This window comes from Montipora capricornis, chromosome 12, assembly GCF_036669925.1.
Source record: "Montipora capricornis isolate CH-2021 chromosome 12, ASM3666992v2, whole genome shotgun sequence".
Taxonomy (NCBI): domain Eukaryota; kingdom Metazoa; phylum Cnidaria; class Anthozoa; order Scleractinia; family Acroporidae; genus Montipora; species Montipora capricornis.
The window spans coordinates 36,145,385-36,164,937 of NC_090894.1; the positions used below are offsets into that span (position 1 = coordinate 36,145,385).

The 19,553-nt window shown below is 42.8% G+C and overlaps 2 protein-coding genes across 2 annotated transcripts in view; both read right to left on the reverse strand.

The window, feature by feature from the left end:
- Positions 1–1,511: 1,511 nt before the first annotated feature.
- On the reverse strand, positions 1,512–2,414 carry LOC138025755 (uncharacterized). The gene has a single exon (XM_068872921.1). It carries the CDS (start codon positions 2,412–2,414, stop codon positions 1,512–1,514), a length of 903 nt encoding a protein of 300 aa, XP_068729022.1.
- A 14,001-nt stretch (positions 2,415–16,415) lies between these two features.
- LOC138026396 (uncharacterized) overlaps positions 16,416–19,553 on the reverse strand; it is a 62,960-nt gene continuing 59,822 nt past the window's right edge. The window contains exon 13 of the mRNA XM_068873739.1: positions 16,416–17,172. Coding sequence (XP_068729840.1) covers positions 16,777–17,172 — 396 coding nt within the window. The 3' untranslated portion in view covers positions 16,416–16,776. The remainder of the gene's footprint in view (positions 17,173–19,553) is intronic.

Here is a 19,553-nt window from a genome sequence, read left to right on the forward strand (position 1 = left end):
ATTGGGCAGTTTCGGTTGCCACTCAGCTTAATTTCATGATTTAATACTTTGTAAATCGTTGCTAAGGTCTTAACAGATTCCTTGCCACTGGGACAGTGTCTTTTAAGGGAGGGGTAGTGTAGCGACTGTATCCCCCTTAGGAAAGCTTGTGTACCAGTCCCTCGCAAAGTAGTGTTGATGTCGTATTAAAAACAGAAAGAAACTACTCATCGCTGTGTTGTATTAAAGCTTGTTACTGGTATTTATGGTCGAGATATCCATCGATCCATCCATCTATTTATTTCAGCTGTCGGCCGTTACGTGCCATGTAGCTTTAGCACCATATACAGTACTATAAAAGTCATAATGTTCCATTCAATGCTTGTCTGTACACTTGAGAGATATCACGCCTAGCGATTTTCTCCAGATATTCAGTGCCGCATACTAATCTTCGAGGTTTCTTGGATCTCTCGAACAGTAGTATCTTGATAATTTGGTTGCCTCGTAATGAAACTCTCGAGGGTGGCTGAGGTGGTTTTATTGTAGACTTGTTTCTTTGACACCTTGTACGCAAAGTCGAAGTCTTGATGGTTGTCCGTTTGACCCTTTCTTTTGAAACCTCCGCGGATTAGGTGTCGACGCTGTTGACGGTACCAATTTTCAAGTCGGTCCATGTCCTCTCTCTTCAGCACCCATGATTGGCAACCAAAGCATAATCTACTCCTGACCATCGATTCCATGTACAGCTTCTTAATGTTCATTGGTACATGGGGATTTTTCAAAACTGGTTTCAACTCCGTAACCTTCAACCTCGCTGACGCTATTCTGGCTGATATTTCACTTGAGCCTGTTGTTTGTTCATTCCAGCAGATCGTTGTTCCGAGATATCTGAATTTTTTGGTATTTTCTAGTTGAACTTGGCCTAGAGATACTACTGAGCTTGGGTAGTTATCTTCTGCTAGTCGGGGACATGACCATGGTTTTAGTTTTGGTTGAGCAGATTGTGATGCCATAAGCTGACATCAGTTTGTGCAGGATTTGAGTGGCTTCACTTAGTGATGTTGCATTATTTGCGAAAATTGCGATGTTGTCGGCATAGCAGATTTCTGTTATTGTATACTTCCCATTTAACCCAAGTTTTCTAGCTTCTTCTCTAGTCGACGCAAAAGAATGAATTGCGTAGTCAACATCAAGCCCAATACCTTTTTCTAGACACTTCCTACGGTATTCCTTCAAAATTGTGTCCTGCCAAACATTGAACAAGGGTGGTGACTCAACACCACCCTGTCGCAGCCCACTCGAGCACACAAACTTTGTGTCCAACTCATTCCCCGTCATAAACGCAAACGTGTTCCAATACAAATCTTCTATCCTTCCCATCAGAAACTTTAGCCCTTCTTGTTTCTCGCTGATCCTCGATCTCAACACTTTCCATAACCACGACCTCACTACCCAATCGTACGCCGCTTTCATATCTAAGAATAAGCAGTGCAAGTCAAGGTTTTTCTGCCAAGCAATTTGCTGGATTCTTTTTACCTCAAACGTTGAGTCTGTGCACCCACGTCCTTTTCTGAATCCATTTTGGGAATCGCTAATCGTCTGCTCATACCACTCCGTGCTCTTTCCAAAATGCATATTAACGACAACTTGCATAGGTTTGAACCAATTGACAAACCTTGCCAATTACTCGCTTCTCTTGGATCTCCTTTGTTTTTGTACAATGGTATTACTTTTGAACAGCGCCATTCCTGAGGTATTTCATCTTTGCCTTCCCATATTCTGGAAAAAGCTTGATGAAATTTCTTCATAAAGTCTCTACTCTTGCTCATAACTTTAAAAACCTCTGCTGGTACATCTGTTGTACTTTTGCGGTCCTTTAACTTTCCAATGATATTTTGAAGAGCTTCAATAGTTGGCGGTTCTTTGGAGATGTCTCCAATTTTCTGGAATATTTGCTCGGATTCTTTGTCTACGAGTTCTTGGTTGAGAAGCTGTTCAGGGAAAGGTGTTTCCGGTTGTTGATGAGTAAAGTGTATTGAGAAATGGTCTTTGAGTGTGTGGCATTTCGCTTTTGTGCTGGGCTTTGTTTTTACCAAGTAGTCTTGTCTGGCTTCTTTGAATAGTCGCTCTATTTGTCTGGTCTCATGTAGGAGCTTCAATTTTTTCCCAACCTGGACCATTTCTTCTCTCTTCAACTTCTGTACTCTTTGGCGGGTTAAACGTTTCCTTTCCGTTGGGTCATAGGATGGGGCGTTCTTACGCTGGTGTAGCAGTGCGTTGAGTTCTTCGTCCGTGTCCCAGGGGTAGGATTGTTTGCTTGGTTTTTTGGAAGGTTCGAGCTCTTCGTGGGTGGTCAAACTGAGTATTCGGTCGATTTCTTCCATGGTTGGGTTTGTAGTGGCGTTCACGGCTTCTTCTGTTGCACGCATGAACATTTTGAGCGTCTGAGGATCTTTACGTTTTGACAGGTCAACTCTGGTTGTTTTGTAGATGGTTTTGGGCAGTGTTCTTTTCGATCGCGGCGAAAACGAGGAGCACGCATTCTTAGAACTAACATGACATGGTCACCATCGATCGTGTATCCCGGTCTTGTTCGAGCCTCAATCGTGTGTCTTCTAATCTACTCGGCACTCAGCGCATAATCTATAACTTTCTCTGTTACTTTGTCATTACTCTTCCATGTCACTCTGTGGGACCATTTATGCTCAAAGAATGTCTGGATTATTTGCAGCTTTTCTTCTACACAATTCTGCAGAAGGAGGTCACCATTTTCGTTGTTCTCGTACTCGCCAAAACTGTCACCCTTGAAGCACGTTCTTGTCAGTGCAGGCGATGTTGAGGCATTAAAATCTGCCATTTGCAAAATTTTTCGATGGGGGTCGTTTGATGGTAACATATTCAGCGTTTTCGCCATTTTGTAGAATTTGTGTTTTGTATGTGGCGTGCCTTGTTCTGTTGGTGCAAGGCTTTGTACTCTCAGTTTTAATCCACCGCAGTTGACGTCCATGTACATACCAACACTTCTGTACCGCTCAGAAACTTGGACTCTCTACAGACGCCGCATAAAGAGACTCGATATGGTACAACAGAGACATCTCCGCCAACTAATGGACATCTCGTGGAAAGACCATGTATCTAATTTTCAAGCACTGGAAAGGGCAGGAATGCCCACTGTTGACGAAATGATCACCACGTGTCAACTAAGATGAACGGGACATGTTACACGCATGGAGAAAAGTAGACTAACAAAGGCCGTCTTCTATGGAGAACTAAAAGAAGGCTCAAGAAAAGTTGGGGCACCGCAACTACGCTACAAAGACGCGTTCAAGAGGCATCTGAAGAACATTAATGAGTTAGAAAATTGGAGGGAAAAGGTCGAAGATCGCGTGACCTGGTGGAAGGTGGTGGCTGGCGCTGCCGATGCCATCAGAAGAAGAAATGTACAGTTGTGGGCAGGCAAGAGAATGTGCAGGCTGGAGAAAACACCTACACATGCTGAAGCTGCCTACACCTGTGACATTTGCGGCAGGACTTTTGAGGCAGCGATCGGACTGACCTCGCACCTGCGACAGAGACATTAACTTCTCTCCGTGCCATCGTTGATATCGACGGACTGCTAAAGAAGAAGACATTCCTCTTGAGTTTTCTTGATGTACCCGTTCGATTTGTAGTATCGGCGATGCTTTGATGGCTATTGCAACACCTTCAGCCTTCGTGTGATCATTACCTGACCAGTATACTTCCCACTTTTCTACTCTGGTATCATCACAATACTATTGGGGATGATTTAAACAACTTCATCGAAACCAGAAATCAATTTAGAGAATAATAAGTCATATTTCGATGTTCAAGCACGCGATTCTGTATTCCTGAACAGATCAGAAATTATAACGATTGTTTCAGGAGAAGTCTCGAAAGCTCCTCCGCCTACCTTTTATGCAGTGCGCTCAGAACAATTGGCTAAAAGAGTTCTCCATAAAAGGCAGCAGCAAGAAATTAGCCAGGTTAATATGAATGAAATTACGGCTTCAACCCCCAAGTCGCGGGATCAAGAAGTTCAATTCAGTAACAAGGAGCATAAAAGCGTTTCCGTATCACCTTAAGAAGTAAATAGCATAAGAGTTTGCCAGAATAACGAAGTTCCCGTGTTAACTAAACACGATGTTTTTTCAAAGTCATTTGATAGTTCAAAAGGTCACACTTGTAGTAATGCTTCACCGGTGGAAGAAGGAACAAATTTTCAAGATAATAATAATAATAAAGTCGTATTACAATGTCATATAGCACAAAGATTTGAAGAGAATTCAGTCATTTCTTCAAAAGAAATTCAAGCTTTTCCCGCCGAAGCCAGTATGTGTGTGCCCTCCGAATTAATACCATGTACAACAGAACCTGTTATTCATGTAAGCAAACCAAATTTACAAGAGTCTGTTGTTTTTTACACTGTGTTGGAGACGGAATTCAATGATACTGAAGTAGTGCAAAGGCTCTGCACGTTTATCGAACCATTAGTTTTGTGTCGTGAACTTTATGTGGACACAGCCATATCCTGCATTTTGGATAGTAAATTTCGCGCGACTTCTCATAGTCATAGAAACAGTGGTTGATAGGAGTGTCGACTCAGATAAGGCTCATGCAAATGCCCAGACCAGAAGTGTCAGTGACAATCCTGACATACCGCAAGTTAAGCTAGTCTTTTCTTTTAAGAATACTTTGTTCATATTACGGAAAGGATTCACTGAAGAAGAACCTTTTGTCGTTTCTCGAGGCCAAGAACACCAGTGTTAAGCAAATTCTCGGCGTTAGCATCCTTTCATCTTACTGTGCAGAGGATGATCAATAATTTTTTAAGGAGATCGATAGTTCAGTTCAGAAGGCTGATCTGCAAACGGCAGACTCAGATCCAACCAAGTACTGTTTCCAGCCTGCACTACGTTCCTGTGGATTCCCCAGAACGATCTGGACGTATTACCACCACTGCCTTTTGGTATCGAAATAGACGCTGGCCTGTCACGCCTTCTGTACAGGAGAAGCAAGATATCGCTGAGATTGGTCAAATGAAAGTGCCTCGACGGAGTTGCGCGCTTTCAGACAACCTTGGTCACAAGGGTTGGAAAACTTCATTCTATATGCATTTTGCCCCTCTCCATCCCTGTGCAATGTTGACAAAACACTTTCGTCTAACAAAAGTCTGCATTTTACCATTTTCTAACATTGAAAGGGGAATGGGGGTACTGACGCTTATTCTATAGGCATTACGGTTATGATTTCATGTTCTTGCGCACTTTCCAAATTTAGATATCTGAGTGTCGTAACGGGCGAATCGCAAGACTAAAAATGTTGTAAACATTCAGTTAAGAAATAGTTTAGCTCTTAAAAATATTTCATTTAAACTGGAAGTAGTCGATATGAGCACTTTTTAAAATTTTATTTGTTTCAATTTTGTTATATAATGGCGAACATGGCGCAGCGGATGCAAACAACTGTTGTTCCATACGAAGGGCAAGATTTCCTGCAATTATTTAACCGCAAGCTAATAAATAACCGAACTCAAGTTCAGTGTAAAATTGTTTGATCTAATGTTTTAATATATAGATTTAGCCAAGGCTAAAAGCGGAGCTCCCTGGTTATTTCATCTTACTGCCTGTAGGTTTAATGAAAATAAAAAGTTTCGAATTGCTTCTTTAATAATGACATCATTTTCTTTGCTTTCTTCTGTGGAAAAATTTATTGCCTAACTAGTGAATTCCATGGTAACTTTTACGCTAAAAACCGATATCGCATGAATCACAAAGCAGTGAGTGTGATCTCTTTTTCGAGTGAAATTTACTTTTGAATTGACCAGTTTGGTAATGATTTTTTGTTGAACAGCACGAGTTTTAAAAGAAAACAAGCACACCCTCAGCGAGTGAATGGAAAGGAAAAAAGTGATTTCAGAGTTAACTGTCAATACCCAGCGAATAGGAATCACGCTAAAATTAAAAACCATAAAAACTTTGTCAGTTTAAGGTAAAAAAAAAAAAAGAGATAAACTAATATCAAAGCCAGAACTCGAGCCAGGACTCGAGCCTGGACTCGAGCCGGGACTCGAGCGAAGATTTGAGGTCGGACGCGAATTAGGACTGGAGCTGCCAGCACCCAAATTTTAAACTGGAATCCGTTCTTTTTTCGTTTTTATCGTCTTATTTGGTTGCCAAATGGGGTTCATTTAATATTCCAGGCATTCCTAGCAGTGACCGAAGAAAATGGAAATGAGAATCGTGACAACCCTCGAAAAGCGACAGCATGCAATTACAGTTACTTTTAGCATTGCGAAGGAGCAGACGAGGGCCTCCACAGACTAGAATTTTAGTAGTCGACAGCTATATATTATCGACGACCAAAAGAACATAGTCTGTGGGACAAGTTATCGACAACAAAATGCGAAAATTTTACTTTGTCGACGACAAACACTCCACAGACTAGAGATGCTATGTTGTCGATAATTATTTGTTGTTGATAACAAATAGTTGTCGACTACTAAATATTTAGTCTGTGGAGGCCCTTAATTCTGAAAAAGGGGAACTGCGAAGTTGTCGACAACTAAAAATTTAGAGTTTTGTTGTCGGCAACTTATCTCACACACTGCGCTTTTAGTAATCGACAACTTTCTTTTAGTCACGAACGATGTTCTTGTACCGAAACCAACCAAAACAAGTCTGTGTCACAAAGGTGATTCTATTTTCACTTTTGCTCGAATCTAATAGACTAAAGTGGATCGAAAACGGCAACTAATCTTTATTACACCAAAACAGCGTGTCTAGTGTGTATTAGCGGGCAATTCCACCAACTGATTAAGGTCAATAAAATTTGCCGGTCGCCTAAAAGAAGGGGAAAAATCGGACGACAGAAAAAGAAAATAAGAAAATACGATTATGGAATAGCTGATTTACTCGAACAGTGGTTATATAAACATGTTCACGACCGTGTGTTTTGAATTCGGTATCAACGCAGTGCAAAAGTAAATAGCTACTTACGTGTAGTTTGTTTACAAAATTATAAATGTTGCTTTTAAAAGCCTTTTAAATACTCAAGAACAAAACAAAACGGTGAAACACCCTAAGGGGTGGGAACTCTTCAATACCTTCTATAAAAAGGATAAAAGCACTTCCTTGCATAGAAAAACAGAAACCTGGGCTGTATTTCAAAACTAGACGCTCTAAGAGCCTTAACTTGGTCTTCGTTTTACACCAGTGGGTCTTCGTTTTAAATCACAGGGTCTTCGGTCTTCGGTCTTCGTTTCGTTCGGGCTTCGTTCCGCAGTACCAAATCGTACCTAACGAGTAGTTTCTGTCGTACGCCTATTGAACACAACAATATACACAAATATAAAAAGAATCAGTATATTTTCCGCTGAGATATTTACTATTCAAGTTGCTTCGTTGAGTATCCTCTTAATCCAATCTCAAGTTGTGAGTTTAAACCATTTTGGTTCAAGAATCAAGCACAGCTGTCTACGCATTTATGGATTACTTGTTTGCAAAGAATTTTCCAGATCTTTTCACAATTGCAACTAATGCATGGCGATGGCATTCTAGCAGAAATTGTAGGAAGTTTGTTTACTGATCGTGGGTGATCCTTGTGAATCATACAGCTGAACGTCTTTTCCGTGTTGCGATCCTAAACCCTTTCCAAGAGTCATATCTCCTTTGGACAGCTAATAATCTCTTTCGAGAGAGCCTAAACGAATCATGATAAAGTGGCTCCGCCAAAACAACAATCCAATGAGGCGTCGATTTACATTGCATGTAATTTGCATGAACTTTCAAGTTGTGATTTTTGCGGAAATTATAAACTTCCGAGAATGTGCGACCCTTAAAGCAGTTTATGAAGAAATATTCAAACTACATATCTTTATTGAATCAAGATAGGAGTATTTTATAAACGGAACTCGTTTATAAGGGAAGATGCGGCATTCTGTTTTGTTATTTATTTTGGTTTCATACTCGTCTGGTTCGTGTCAAGCAACAGGATTTTCTTTCGCAGTCAGACACAGTTTTCTAAACGAATTGGTGATTGCTAAGACAGCTAAGTATATTTGAACTACTAGTGAAATAAATTTGGCTTAATTAACTATCGTCAATGCAGATTTTCCTTACGATGTCCAGTACGGCGCCTCATAATAGCGCTCATAAAAAAAAATGAAGCTTGCCTTCGGCCATGGCTTGAAAAATGGCTTGCTGTCACTGGTCATGTGACCACCACTTGGTTGAAATGGCGGGAAACCTCACTCGAGTCCTGGCTCGAGGCCTGGCTCGAGTCCTAACTCGAATCCGAACTCGAGTCTAAACTCGGTATTTAGGTATCCTCAAAAAAAAAAGAGTTTTACTGATATACTTTATTCCACTTTATCTCTGAAAACGAGGTCATTCACGCTTTGACTTATTTCATTGAAACACGCCAACTTGGCTTGGAACACTAAGTTGACTTAACAAGTTTCGATGTTTGGGAACTTTTAAGAAATCGCAAACACTTCTCCACTAATTAAGCCACTGAGCAAGTTTTAATGTTTTGAACCCCTTACGAGATCACAAACACTTCTCCACTAATTAAGCCACTTAAAAAGCTTCGATGTTTTGAAACCTCTTAAGAAGTCGCAAACACTTCTCCACTAATTAAGCCACTGAGCAAGTTTTGATGTTTTCAGTGAAACCCCTTGCGAGATCTGACACACTTGTCCACAAGCTCACTCAAAAAACTTTGATGTTTTGAAACCTCTTAAGAAAACATTTCTCCCCTAATTAAGCTACTGAGTGATGCCCTTTTGAAACCCCTTGCAAGATCGCAAACACTTCTTCACAAGCTCACTTAAAAAAGCTTCGATGTTTTGGAGCCTCTTAAGAAATCGCAAACACTTCTCTGCTAATGACGCCACTGAGCAAGTTTTGATGTTTTGAAACCCCTTACGAGATCGCAAACACTTCTCCACAAGCTCACTTAAAAAAGTTTCGACGGTTTGGAACTCTTAAGAAATCGCAAACACTTCTCCACTATTCAAACCGGCAAATATTCCCAACGGGAGCTGATTAAGTGTTGGAATGTGACGGAAAGCATGGGACTCGCATTGTTTAATATATTCAAGACTATAAATGTGTATTGCCCCATCTGATGGGCCTCTGTTTTCCCGTAAAACCCGCGGCCACTCGTTAGAAGTGCGTTTTGTTTCCTTCAAATGGCTCAAGTCCCTGTTCCACCTCAGCCGCCTGCTCCACCGGCTCCACCAGCTCCCCCTATACAAATTCAACAACCCCAAATGGCGCACCAAGATCAGCCGCAAGCTGCGAACTTGGAGGTAAATATCCGCTGTTTATTGGAGTTATTTGTATTTAGTTCTTGCTTAGCCCTTTGTGGCCAAGTGGTGAAGTTTGTTGTTATCTTGGCATTCAAGGCTGGCACACATACTGAATTTGTGTTAGGTGCCAACTAGTTGTGTTGGGCTATTTCAGGACTCGGTGTTCTGTGAAATTTATTTTATTTTATTTTGGGCCTTTCTGGCCGTGGCACGCATACTGAATTTGCTTCAGGTGCCAACTGGGTGTGTTTGGAATTACCAAACCCCGTCTTTGGTGAAATTTGTCTTATTTTGGGGCCTTTCTGGCCGGGCATGCATACTGAATTTGTTTCGGGTGCCACCTAGGTTTGTTTGGCAATTACCGAACTTGGTGTTCGGTGAGATTTAGTTGATTTTGGGCCTTTAATTTCTGGCCGGGCACGCATACTGAATTTGTTTCAGATTACAACTACGTTTGTTTGGCAATTACCGAACTCGGTGTTTGGTGAAATTTGTTTTACTTTGGGCCTTTCTGGCCAGGCACGCATCCTGAATTTGTTTCAGGTGCCAAGTAGGTTTGTTTGGCAACTAGCGAACTCGGTTTCGGTGAAATTTGTTTTATTTTGGGGCCTTCCTGCTGCACGTATACTGAGTTTGCTCCAGGTGCCAACTACGTTTGTTTGGGGGGGGGGGGGGGGGGAGCCTTTCTGGCCGGACACACTTACTGGGTTAGGTTTAGCTGCCATTACTTATCTTGGGCCATTACTGAGCTTCCTCTCTGTTGAAATTTATTTTTATTTTGGCCCCCGCGCTGGCCATGCATCCTGAACTAGTTTCAAGCGCCATTCATATTTGTTTGGCGATTGTCGGACTCTGATTCTTTCTGCTTAACTGATGAAGTGCCTCCCCCCTCCCTATATTTGCTTAGGATCAAGTAAGGCAGCCTCGAGAACAAGTGGATGGGGTGTCACAGGCTGCCCAGACATCTATAGTTGACCAAGCTCTCCTCATGGTCTGCCAACTGGCCTTCGATCCATCTGCGCTAATTCGGGCACTAGAACATTTAGAGGATGTTGCCGTCGTGCCGGACACGCGGATGCAAGAAGGTTTACTGCCGTCCTCACAAGCTGCAAAAAGCTCCCTCCCAGCCCAAGATTGGGGGATCTGGTGACTCATATCCTTGGGAATGATATAGAAAAAAAAGTTGCCAAGACAGTTGCTAAGATGTATAAGTCGTCAGTTCCTTTGTCGCTGACACCGACCTGATAGTGATGCAGGATATTCTAGACCCGTCCAGGATTGGCCGTACCCCAGGGGTGGGGGTAGACAACCGCCGACAACTAGAAATGTCAGGTGTTTCAAGTGTCGCCGTCTTGGGCACATTGCCCGAAACTGCCTTCAGTCCTCCATGAATCGAAATAGGTCAAAAGTGTTTATCTTGTACATCTTTCTGCATGATATGTACGATCTGAAATAAACGTCTCCAAGTTAATTATCATTCGTTGTAGCTATTTCTTTCTTTTGCGGCCCTTGACTCTTCCTCCAGTGGGGCCAATTGTCCCAGGGTTTTCTAAGGCCCTTTGTTCCCGACTCTTGCAGTTGCGCCGGGACTGTTGTCCTCCACTGGTCCCCGGGGGATCCCATTTCTCACACGTCACTCTCTTTGTATCTCCGTTAGCCACCATACGAAAGACAATGTCCTCAACAGTATCTAGTACCTGATTGGGAAATTGTGTCCAGCTTTAACCCAATGGTGGCAGCCGCATTGTTTCATGAACGGGAAGTCCGCTGGACAACTCTCCCGGGGGCCGCTGTGAGGGCATCAGTCCCAGATCATGAATGCTTTGTTGTGGGAAAACTGCCGTATGCCGATTCAAGGTCTGCCTCTTTATGGGTACGTGACTCCGAGTGTTTCATTGCGGGTGAAATTCACCAACATCTCGGTGTTTGGGATAAGCTATCCCAAGGTCTACCCAACAGAGATGAAATAATGGGTTGGATCCATAAAAAAGTGTCTGTCTACGACTTTGTCCAACCGTTCAAGGGACAGTTTGGTGGTTGCCCCTACGATTCCGGCTTCCCTGTGCCAAGATTTTTTCATAACCACAACTCTTGTAAGCCGTTTACAGAGTTCATCTCAAAAACCATAATGGATCGCATTGCTGTCAGTGCCGTTGGCCTCCATGGAAGGGTTGGACAATGTTCCCCCCCCCCCCCCCCATCAATTGTGATGCCACTGACTGTCGAACCGAGCAAGCCTCGCCTATGTCAGGACCAGCGCTACCTGAACTGTTGGATGCGGGATATGCCCTTCCGTCTTGATTCGCTCGTTCATGTTACACGCTACTTGGAGAAGGACCATTTTCAGACCAAGCTCGATGACAAGTCGGGATATGATCATGTGCTGATGAATGATGAGAGTCGACTGCTAATGGGTTTCCAGTGGGGGGATGGTGGTTCGTTAACCACGTGCTTCCCTTTGGCTGGAAAATCTCTCCATATATTTACCAGTCCCCCGGCATGGTAGCAACCCAGGAAATCTGGAGTCAAGGTGTTCCATGTTGCCAGTATATTGATGATCGCCACGTGGGGCAGCGTAGACCCCGGTCACTTAAACAGACCGATACTCAGATCCCCGGGCCAAGCAGTTTCGAATTGGCTGCAGCAGCCAACCATAAAGCAGTTTGTATTTTAACATCTTTGGGATACTTCCTGAACCTTTCTAAGTCTGTCTTTGTACCTGTTCAACACCTTGTTTATCTGGGACTTTGCTGTGATTCAACACTTATAGCCTTTTCTCTGCCGTCTGACAAGATCCAGAAATTTGCTGAGCTTCGAGAGCAGATACTATTTCAGCAGTCTGTGTCATTGGTTAGCATCCAGAAGATTATTGGCAAATGTATTTCTTTTAGCTTGGTTGTTCCAGCAGTGAAGCTGTTTACTAGAGAGATGAACCTTGCAGCCTCCAGAGCCCTTAAGTCTAAGAGATTTGTCAAGATCACTGGCCCCCTAGGAAAGGAACTTGAATACTGGCGATTTCCTGACACATGGGAAGGCCATATGACCTGGCGTGAAGAGGGCCATGTTTCACTCTCATTGGCTTCAGATGCGTCTGGTTCGGGTTGGGGCGGGGCACTGTTGAACAGTGATGGTCAAGTTGTACAAGAGGTTGGTGACTCGTGGTGTGAAACAATGCGGTCCTCTCCAATTCATGTGAGAGAGACAGTTGCACTTTCTCTTACGCTCTGATCCTTGGGCGATGTTGTCAGGAATCGTCGCGTGGACGTTCTGGTCGACAGTTCTGTGCTCTATGGCTGTTGGGAAAGGCAGTACGCCAGCTCTCATTCTATGCTGGAGGCCTTGAAAGATCTTTTTTGGACGACTTTGGACCTCAATGTGGCGATCTCCCTGCAGCTCGTTAAGTCGCCTGATAACCCGGCCGGCGCTCCTTCTCGACGCCTTTCGCTTGTGGACTCCACCCTTACTCTCAGGATTTGGTCGACTGTCCAAAGTGTGTTTGGCGGCCCACAAGGTCACACTTGTGATCTCATGGCTTTAGATTCCAATACCCAACGGGACAACAATGGCATCCCACTTCCGCACATTGCGCCAGTACCTACGCCCCAAGCCATGGGTGTCGATTTGTTTACTCAACACATTGCTCGGTTGAAGGGTTCAGTCTGTGAGAGCTGTTATGTTATCCCCCCATTTCTGCTTATTGGTCCTGTTTTAAAATTCCTTCGGGAACAGAAGGCGCGTTGCACTATTGTGGTACCGGACAGGTACCCTCGGCCTTACTGGTGGCCTATCCTCCATTCTGATTGTTTGCTACGACTGCGTCTGGCCAGGCAAGGTGATGTTGGCGTGCTACTTCGTCCAGCTAAAGTGGGCTTCGTGGATTATGGTCCTATCCCTTGGGACCTTTAAGCCTTCAGAGTATGCTTTGATTGCCGACGGTCTTGTCTTTTTAAAACAACGGAGGAGTAAAGCGTGGAAAGTAGAATCCTTTTTCCCTTTACAGTGAATTCAATAAACCAAGCTTAACCTTGTTTTGTGCTGTCTCGTCTCTTTTTCATAACTTTTTCTCGTTTCTCCCTAGCCCCTTCGCGAGGTCTCCAGAATCTGGGTCCAGGCAGTGGCCTGCCCGCAGTGTTGTTATCCAAACGACAGGCTGGTCAGGTTTTGCCAGCAATGCGGATACGCAAGGCGCATGTTGTTGTTCCCACCGCTGCAACCCTCGAGATCGACGTCGAATCAATGGAGTCCCGGATAGCCCAGCTGTTTAATAAACAATCCCCATATGAACGTCAGAAAATCTCGGTTGATCGACCAGTTGTGTCAGTTTTTAGCTTCGCTACCAATGCCCAAGGACCTAATGTCTGGCTCTCCTCATGATTTAGTTCGTTTCTTGGTGTGGAAGGACAAAAGCGGGAAAGGTCCACACGGTTGGATGCCCTTGTCGGGGGCTCACGTGCCCCTCTCAGTGTGGTTGCCCTCACCGGCTGGCTGCGGGTTCCGTTGACTCCATAATTGGCAAACTTAGGGCTATTTTCAAGGAAAATGATCGGGTAGGGGCATGGGAAGAAAGGCTTGGCCTGGGAAACCCTGCTGCCTCTTTGTTACTGCAGAAATACCTTAAATGCATAAAGGAAGAGCATGCAACCGCTGGTCTTACCCCAAAACAGGCTACCCCCTTATTCGTGGATAAATTGGCGAGACTATCGGACCAGCTTGAGGCATGTAAAACCGACCCGATTAAGATGTATATCATGTCCAGAGATCAAGCCAATTTCAAAACCTTGTTTTTCTCTGGGGGCAGACCTGGAGACCTTGGCCAGTTCGAAACAAATGAGATCCTTAGGTTTCCCAATGATGATGGGTTACTCTTTTACCACACATGGGGAAAAACGCTTCGTGGAGACAGATCGAATCTTTTTGGAATAAGATGTGCGAATGTCAAAATTTGTCCCGTGGCAGCGATTGAGAGATACATAGCTACCTCTCGTGCCACGCAGTTTGACCTGACTGATGGCTTTCTTTTTCGGCCGACAACCGCTCAGGGTGCAATCTCTTCTTTATCTATTTCCTCGGAAGCGATGAATAGCAGATTGAAAACGTACCTCAAAGAGGCTGGCATCGATGAAGGTGAGACGGCACATAGCTTTAGGTCTGGCTGTGCCATAACACTGGCTCACTTCGGGGTCGGCATTGGCGGATGTTATGAGCCATGTGGGTTGGGAGAGATCACACACAGCTACCTATTACATGCAGATTGGGAAGGTCCTTCGCCATGATAATACCAGTGCTTTCCTGACAGAGGCTGTTGATGACCACAATACTACTTCTGACTTCTTCAGTGAAGTACTTTGTGCAAGGCTTCCTCGGGGACGACTTCCTAGAACAACTATGTGTGTCACTTTAGCTTTCTGATTAATGTCAGGTTTGGGAATAAGTTTTGGATATGGGAATATAGGCTGTCTGTGTGGGGAGGGGTCGTTCTTTTCGGGACTATATGATCCCAGTGTCTCGCAAGGTGATCCACCTCATTGTTCATACACAGAACAATGAATCCAATTTTCCCCAATTCTTAATAAGCGATCCGTGGAACACTGGCCAGTTTGGATAAACTACTATTCAAACCGGCCAATATTCCCAATGGGAGCTGATTAAGCGTTGGAATGTGACGGAAAGCATGGGACTCGCACTGTTTAATATATTCAAGACTAGAAATATGTATTGCCCCATCTGGTGGGCCTCTGTTTTCCCGTAAAACCCCCAGCCACTCGTTAGAAGTGCATTCTTTCGAAAGGGACGCAAAAGGGGTGCGTGGGTTGAGTGGGGATATTAGGAAGGGTCGATAGATATTTTTGTTTTTCTATTGGAAGTGCCCCCCCCCCCCCCCCCCCGCATTACCCTGGGTGCCTGAGGTTCGGAGAGAACGCTCAGTGTTGGAAGCATGTGAATGTGCAACAAGGGAAAAGAAGCTTATCTTTCGTTCGATAATAAAATGAGGAACGGGAATGTGATATAAACCATGCAAAAAGCCCGCAGAACAAACACAAAAGGCGCAACCTTGGTTTCTCCAGAGACGGTTAGAGCGGAGTAAATATCTGAATTTTGATCAATCGACAGCTGTCAAAGAAAAAGTTCAAAGACGTAGCGCAACAAGCCTATTCGTCACGTGTCGCGCCACACCCGATCTGTCGTCGCACCTGGCAAGTTTGACTATTGCCAGATTTCCCAGGAAATACTGCGAAACTTGGCTGCAGTCGCTGAAAAAACACGCTTTTCCTTTTCCTAAATAAAAACTATGGTATCAGGCAATGGTTTGAAAGAACCTCGGCCAGCAAGGGATTGCCAGCACATAAATTCTCCAGCCAGCAACGAAATGCCTTGGGAGCGGATATTTTGCATATTAGCTCTTTTGAGCCCTCCTGAAAGAAAAACCGCTTTGTCTTTACTTTATATCTTGCGTTGTTCTTTAGATTACCGAGTCAAAGTAAATGTAAGTAAATTGTTGTCACCTCCCAGTGAGTATAATTGAACTACATATGAGTTTTGTTACAACTTTCAAGGAACTTGAAAGACGAAGACGAAATGAGAACAAAAAGGTAATATCGCTTGTGGTAATTCTTAAGTCACGGGTGAGGTTGTTGAAAATTAAAGAAATAAAAATGCTAAATTTTGTATTTATTCAGTTAAATTAGTGGCTACGGCCGTTATAGCTTGATAGCGAGCGTATTACATTCTGCACTCTCATTGGCCAAGTGTTTCAAATTGTCCAATGAGAGTGCTGAATGTAATAAGATCGCCATCAAGCTATAACCGCCGTAGCCACACATGTAGCTGAACGCATGGGGAGATTATAGAAAGCCGAACATTATTTCGAATTTATCCGCCAAAAATCGCTGTGTGGTCCAGGTGTGGAATTGATGTGATAGGAAATTTATCTGGCCTTAACGCTGTGGTGTTTTTATGGCAATTCGGACCTCTGCTGGCACGACGTCTGGGTGACCCCTCAAGTGGTCTTAATGACCCCCCACTTGAAAAAATTAACTGGAATGCTGCAGTTCATTACCACCCAGTTCCTTCTGTTTTTGTGTAACACATACCACAGGCAACCTAGTAGTGTTTTTTCTGGCATTCTTGCGCTTTAGGACGCAGGAAGGCTCTCCTTTTATTACTTGGATACGTAAAATACTGTGTAATTGCACGTACATGAGACTTCCTAAATAGGTAGAACTACTCATATTTATAACAGGCCTTGCTGCTAAAAGTACGACTATTTACTTTAATTTCGCATTGGCTTCAAGAAGAGAAAGAGGGACGTCACTAGTTTTTTTGTAACTGCCATGCGAACCACTGCAAAGCTTGCTAGACCGTTTTCCTATCCAGAACAACTTAATAGAAAGCTGCGTAAGAAGGCAGTTGATATTTCTACTTAAAGAATGCGTGTGATTCTAATGTAGTTTTCAGTTTGGTTTGTATCATAATTCATGCCTTGGAATTGGAGGGTGCTCCTCGTACGAGACCACAGGACTGTAAACAATATCCTGATAACCAAAAGCTGCCGGTCCCGCAGTTCTCAATCCCTGAGGAGTGGTCCAAAGTGGCGAGCATGGCATAGTTATGACAGCGACTCGCAAACCATAACGAACTTCCTCTGTTGTGATTGGTTGGCCTGTATCTTCGTCAACTAGGGATATGAGGTCAGGTACTGTAGCTAAGATATTCTTTGAACCATCACGATTTGAAGAGAAAGCTATGTAGTTTTCATTCTGGAACTCAATACTCAGTTCCACTCCACTAAATCGCATCGAGCCCTCCACTGTTAAACTTCCCATGGTAAAAGCACCTTTTGTTACACGGCGCACATCAGCAATCTAGAAAAAAAAGAATTTTAGCAATTTTACATAGCTCTCGCATAGTACGCGTGTTATGATTGGCTAATTTAGCGAACCGTATTCTACAATACAGTCCGCTGTACTCCCGCTAAATTTCAAATTTTGTAGCAAGTTCTTCATGTTGCTTATGTCGAATAAACTTGTTAACTATTTCAATCTTGCAAGCAACTATTTTAAAAAGTCAAGATTTTGTCGAACGCCAATCATTTGTGGCAGCTGAACGTTCCCCTTGACTTCAACTAGTTTCCTTTTCCGCGCTTGATTACCCTCAGAGATATAATAACTTACTTACGCCGGGATCCTCGTTTTTCTTCCCGTTCATTTATGGCGCAAGCGTGAAGCGGACCTTGAACTCGGACACGGTCAGTAAGAGGTAATTAGTACACAGGTTGTTTTTCCGGTTGAAAACCGAAGAACTTGCCGAAACTTTTATCATTAATTTTTGCTTGTAACATTCAAGGCAATGCAGCAAAAATCAAGACAATACATAACCAGGAAGAAAGAAATAAAGTAAGGAAATATAGGAGCCAAACCAGAAGGGTCATTCTGATAAGAGAATGAATGAAAGAAAAAAGTGATATAAACATGGAATAATAATAATAATAATAATAATAATAATAATAATAATAATAATAATAATGATAACAATAATAATAATAATAAATATATTAATATAGCGCCTATCTAAACATTCTAGGCGCTTAACAATTAATAGAAAAAAAAAGTTAACTAGTTAAATAAACCCTAACCATAATTTCCAAACTTCCACACTGCTAATGCAAACTTCCACGCAAGTATGGAAGTTTGGGAGTAAAAGCCTAGGGTTAGGATTTAGGGTTTAGGGTTAACTTCCACACTGCCAAACTTCCACTCGATGTAATAATTGTGACTAAATTTCACGCATTTGCATTCCTTTCTGATGAGGTGTTATGTGCTTTTTTCGCTGAAGTAAAAGCCGGTTTTGTGCGCTGTGAAATCGGACAACCAAAAGTTTAACGATAAAGCTTTCATAAAGCCAAATCAAACATATTACCGTAAAAAGAACCTCAAGTTTAACACAAAAAATCTTGTGTGAGATCGATTATCAAAGTTTTGTGTCAAGGTGTCGACGATCAAGAAAGCGGACTGCAGACTAGGTATGAAACAAAGGCTGAGTATCAAAACAGAAAGGAGTATAGAACAAAACTACATGTAGGAGTGTAGTGGTCCAGATACTGATTTTAAAAACAAGGCCTCGACTCCTCTTATTTCGTGTCAAAATATTGTTACGAACACAGAAATGTTCAACTTAGAGTTAGAACATCGACTGGGCTAGATAAAGTACGAGTACAGATTTTACCTTACTCCACGAGGTAAACACTAGAGGGAGCAGAAAAATTATTATGGGGAAGAAAGGAAACATTTTAGGAATAAACTTCAACTCTTCGTATATATTAAAGTCCTCTACTGTTAATGTCATAGTTCGAGCCAGGATGGCAACACACACGTAGAATGTTTTGGCTCGTCACGCAATCCTTACTTCCAAAGTCTGCATAAGAGGCTTCAGATAAACGTGTACGCGTAAATCAGGACATGCACGAATATATAGATTTAGCCAAGCCTAAAAGCGGAGCTCCCTGGTTATTTATTCTTACTGCCTGTAGGGTTTGCGAAAATAAAAGGTTTCGAATTGTTCGCGTTTTGATGTTTCCGGTTGCTGCTTTAATAATGAAATCAATTTCTTTGCTTTCCTCTATAGTCTAGAAAAATTAATTGCGTAGCTGGTGAATTCCACGGTAAATGTTACGCTAAAAACCGATATCGCATGAATCACGAAGCGACGAGTGGGGCATTGGTTTTTCCAGTGATTTTACTTTACAATTCACCAGTTTGGCAATAATTTTTTCTTGAACCGCATGAGTTTTAAAAGAAAACAAGCAAACCCTCAGCGAGCGAATGGAAAAGGTAAAAAAGCCATTTCAGAGTCAACTGTAAATAGCCAGCGAATAGGAATCACGCTAAAATTAGAAGCCATAAAACCAACTTTGTCAGTTCAAGGTCAAAGAAGAGTTTTACTGATGTACTTTATTCCAATTTATCTCTGAAAACAAGATCATTCACATTTTGATGTATTTCATTGAAACACGCCAGGTTGGCTTGGTACAAGAATTGGCAAAATACGGCATTGCAACCAAGAAAGGACGAACTTCAAACACGATCTGCTCCAACACTTAAATGATGTTTGGGTGCTTTACACAAACTTCTGAAGACACAAGCTAGTGAGATTTCCCTCTAATTTTACGAGAACTCATTGCGAATACGTGGCAAAACGAAAACCAGTTGGGCAAACGGATTAAAAAAGCACTTGTTCGCTCGCAGTT

Excerpts from the sequence above, each read along its gene's own strand:
- LOC138025755 (XM_068872921.1), bottom strand. The coding sequence starts at position 2,414 with ATGTTCATGCGTGCAACAGAAGAAGCCGTGAACGCCACTACAAACCCA.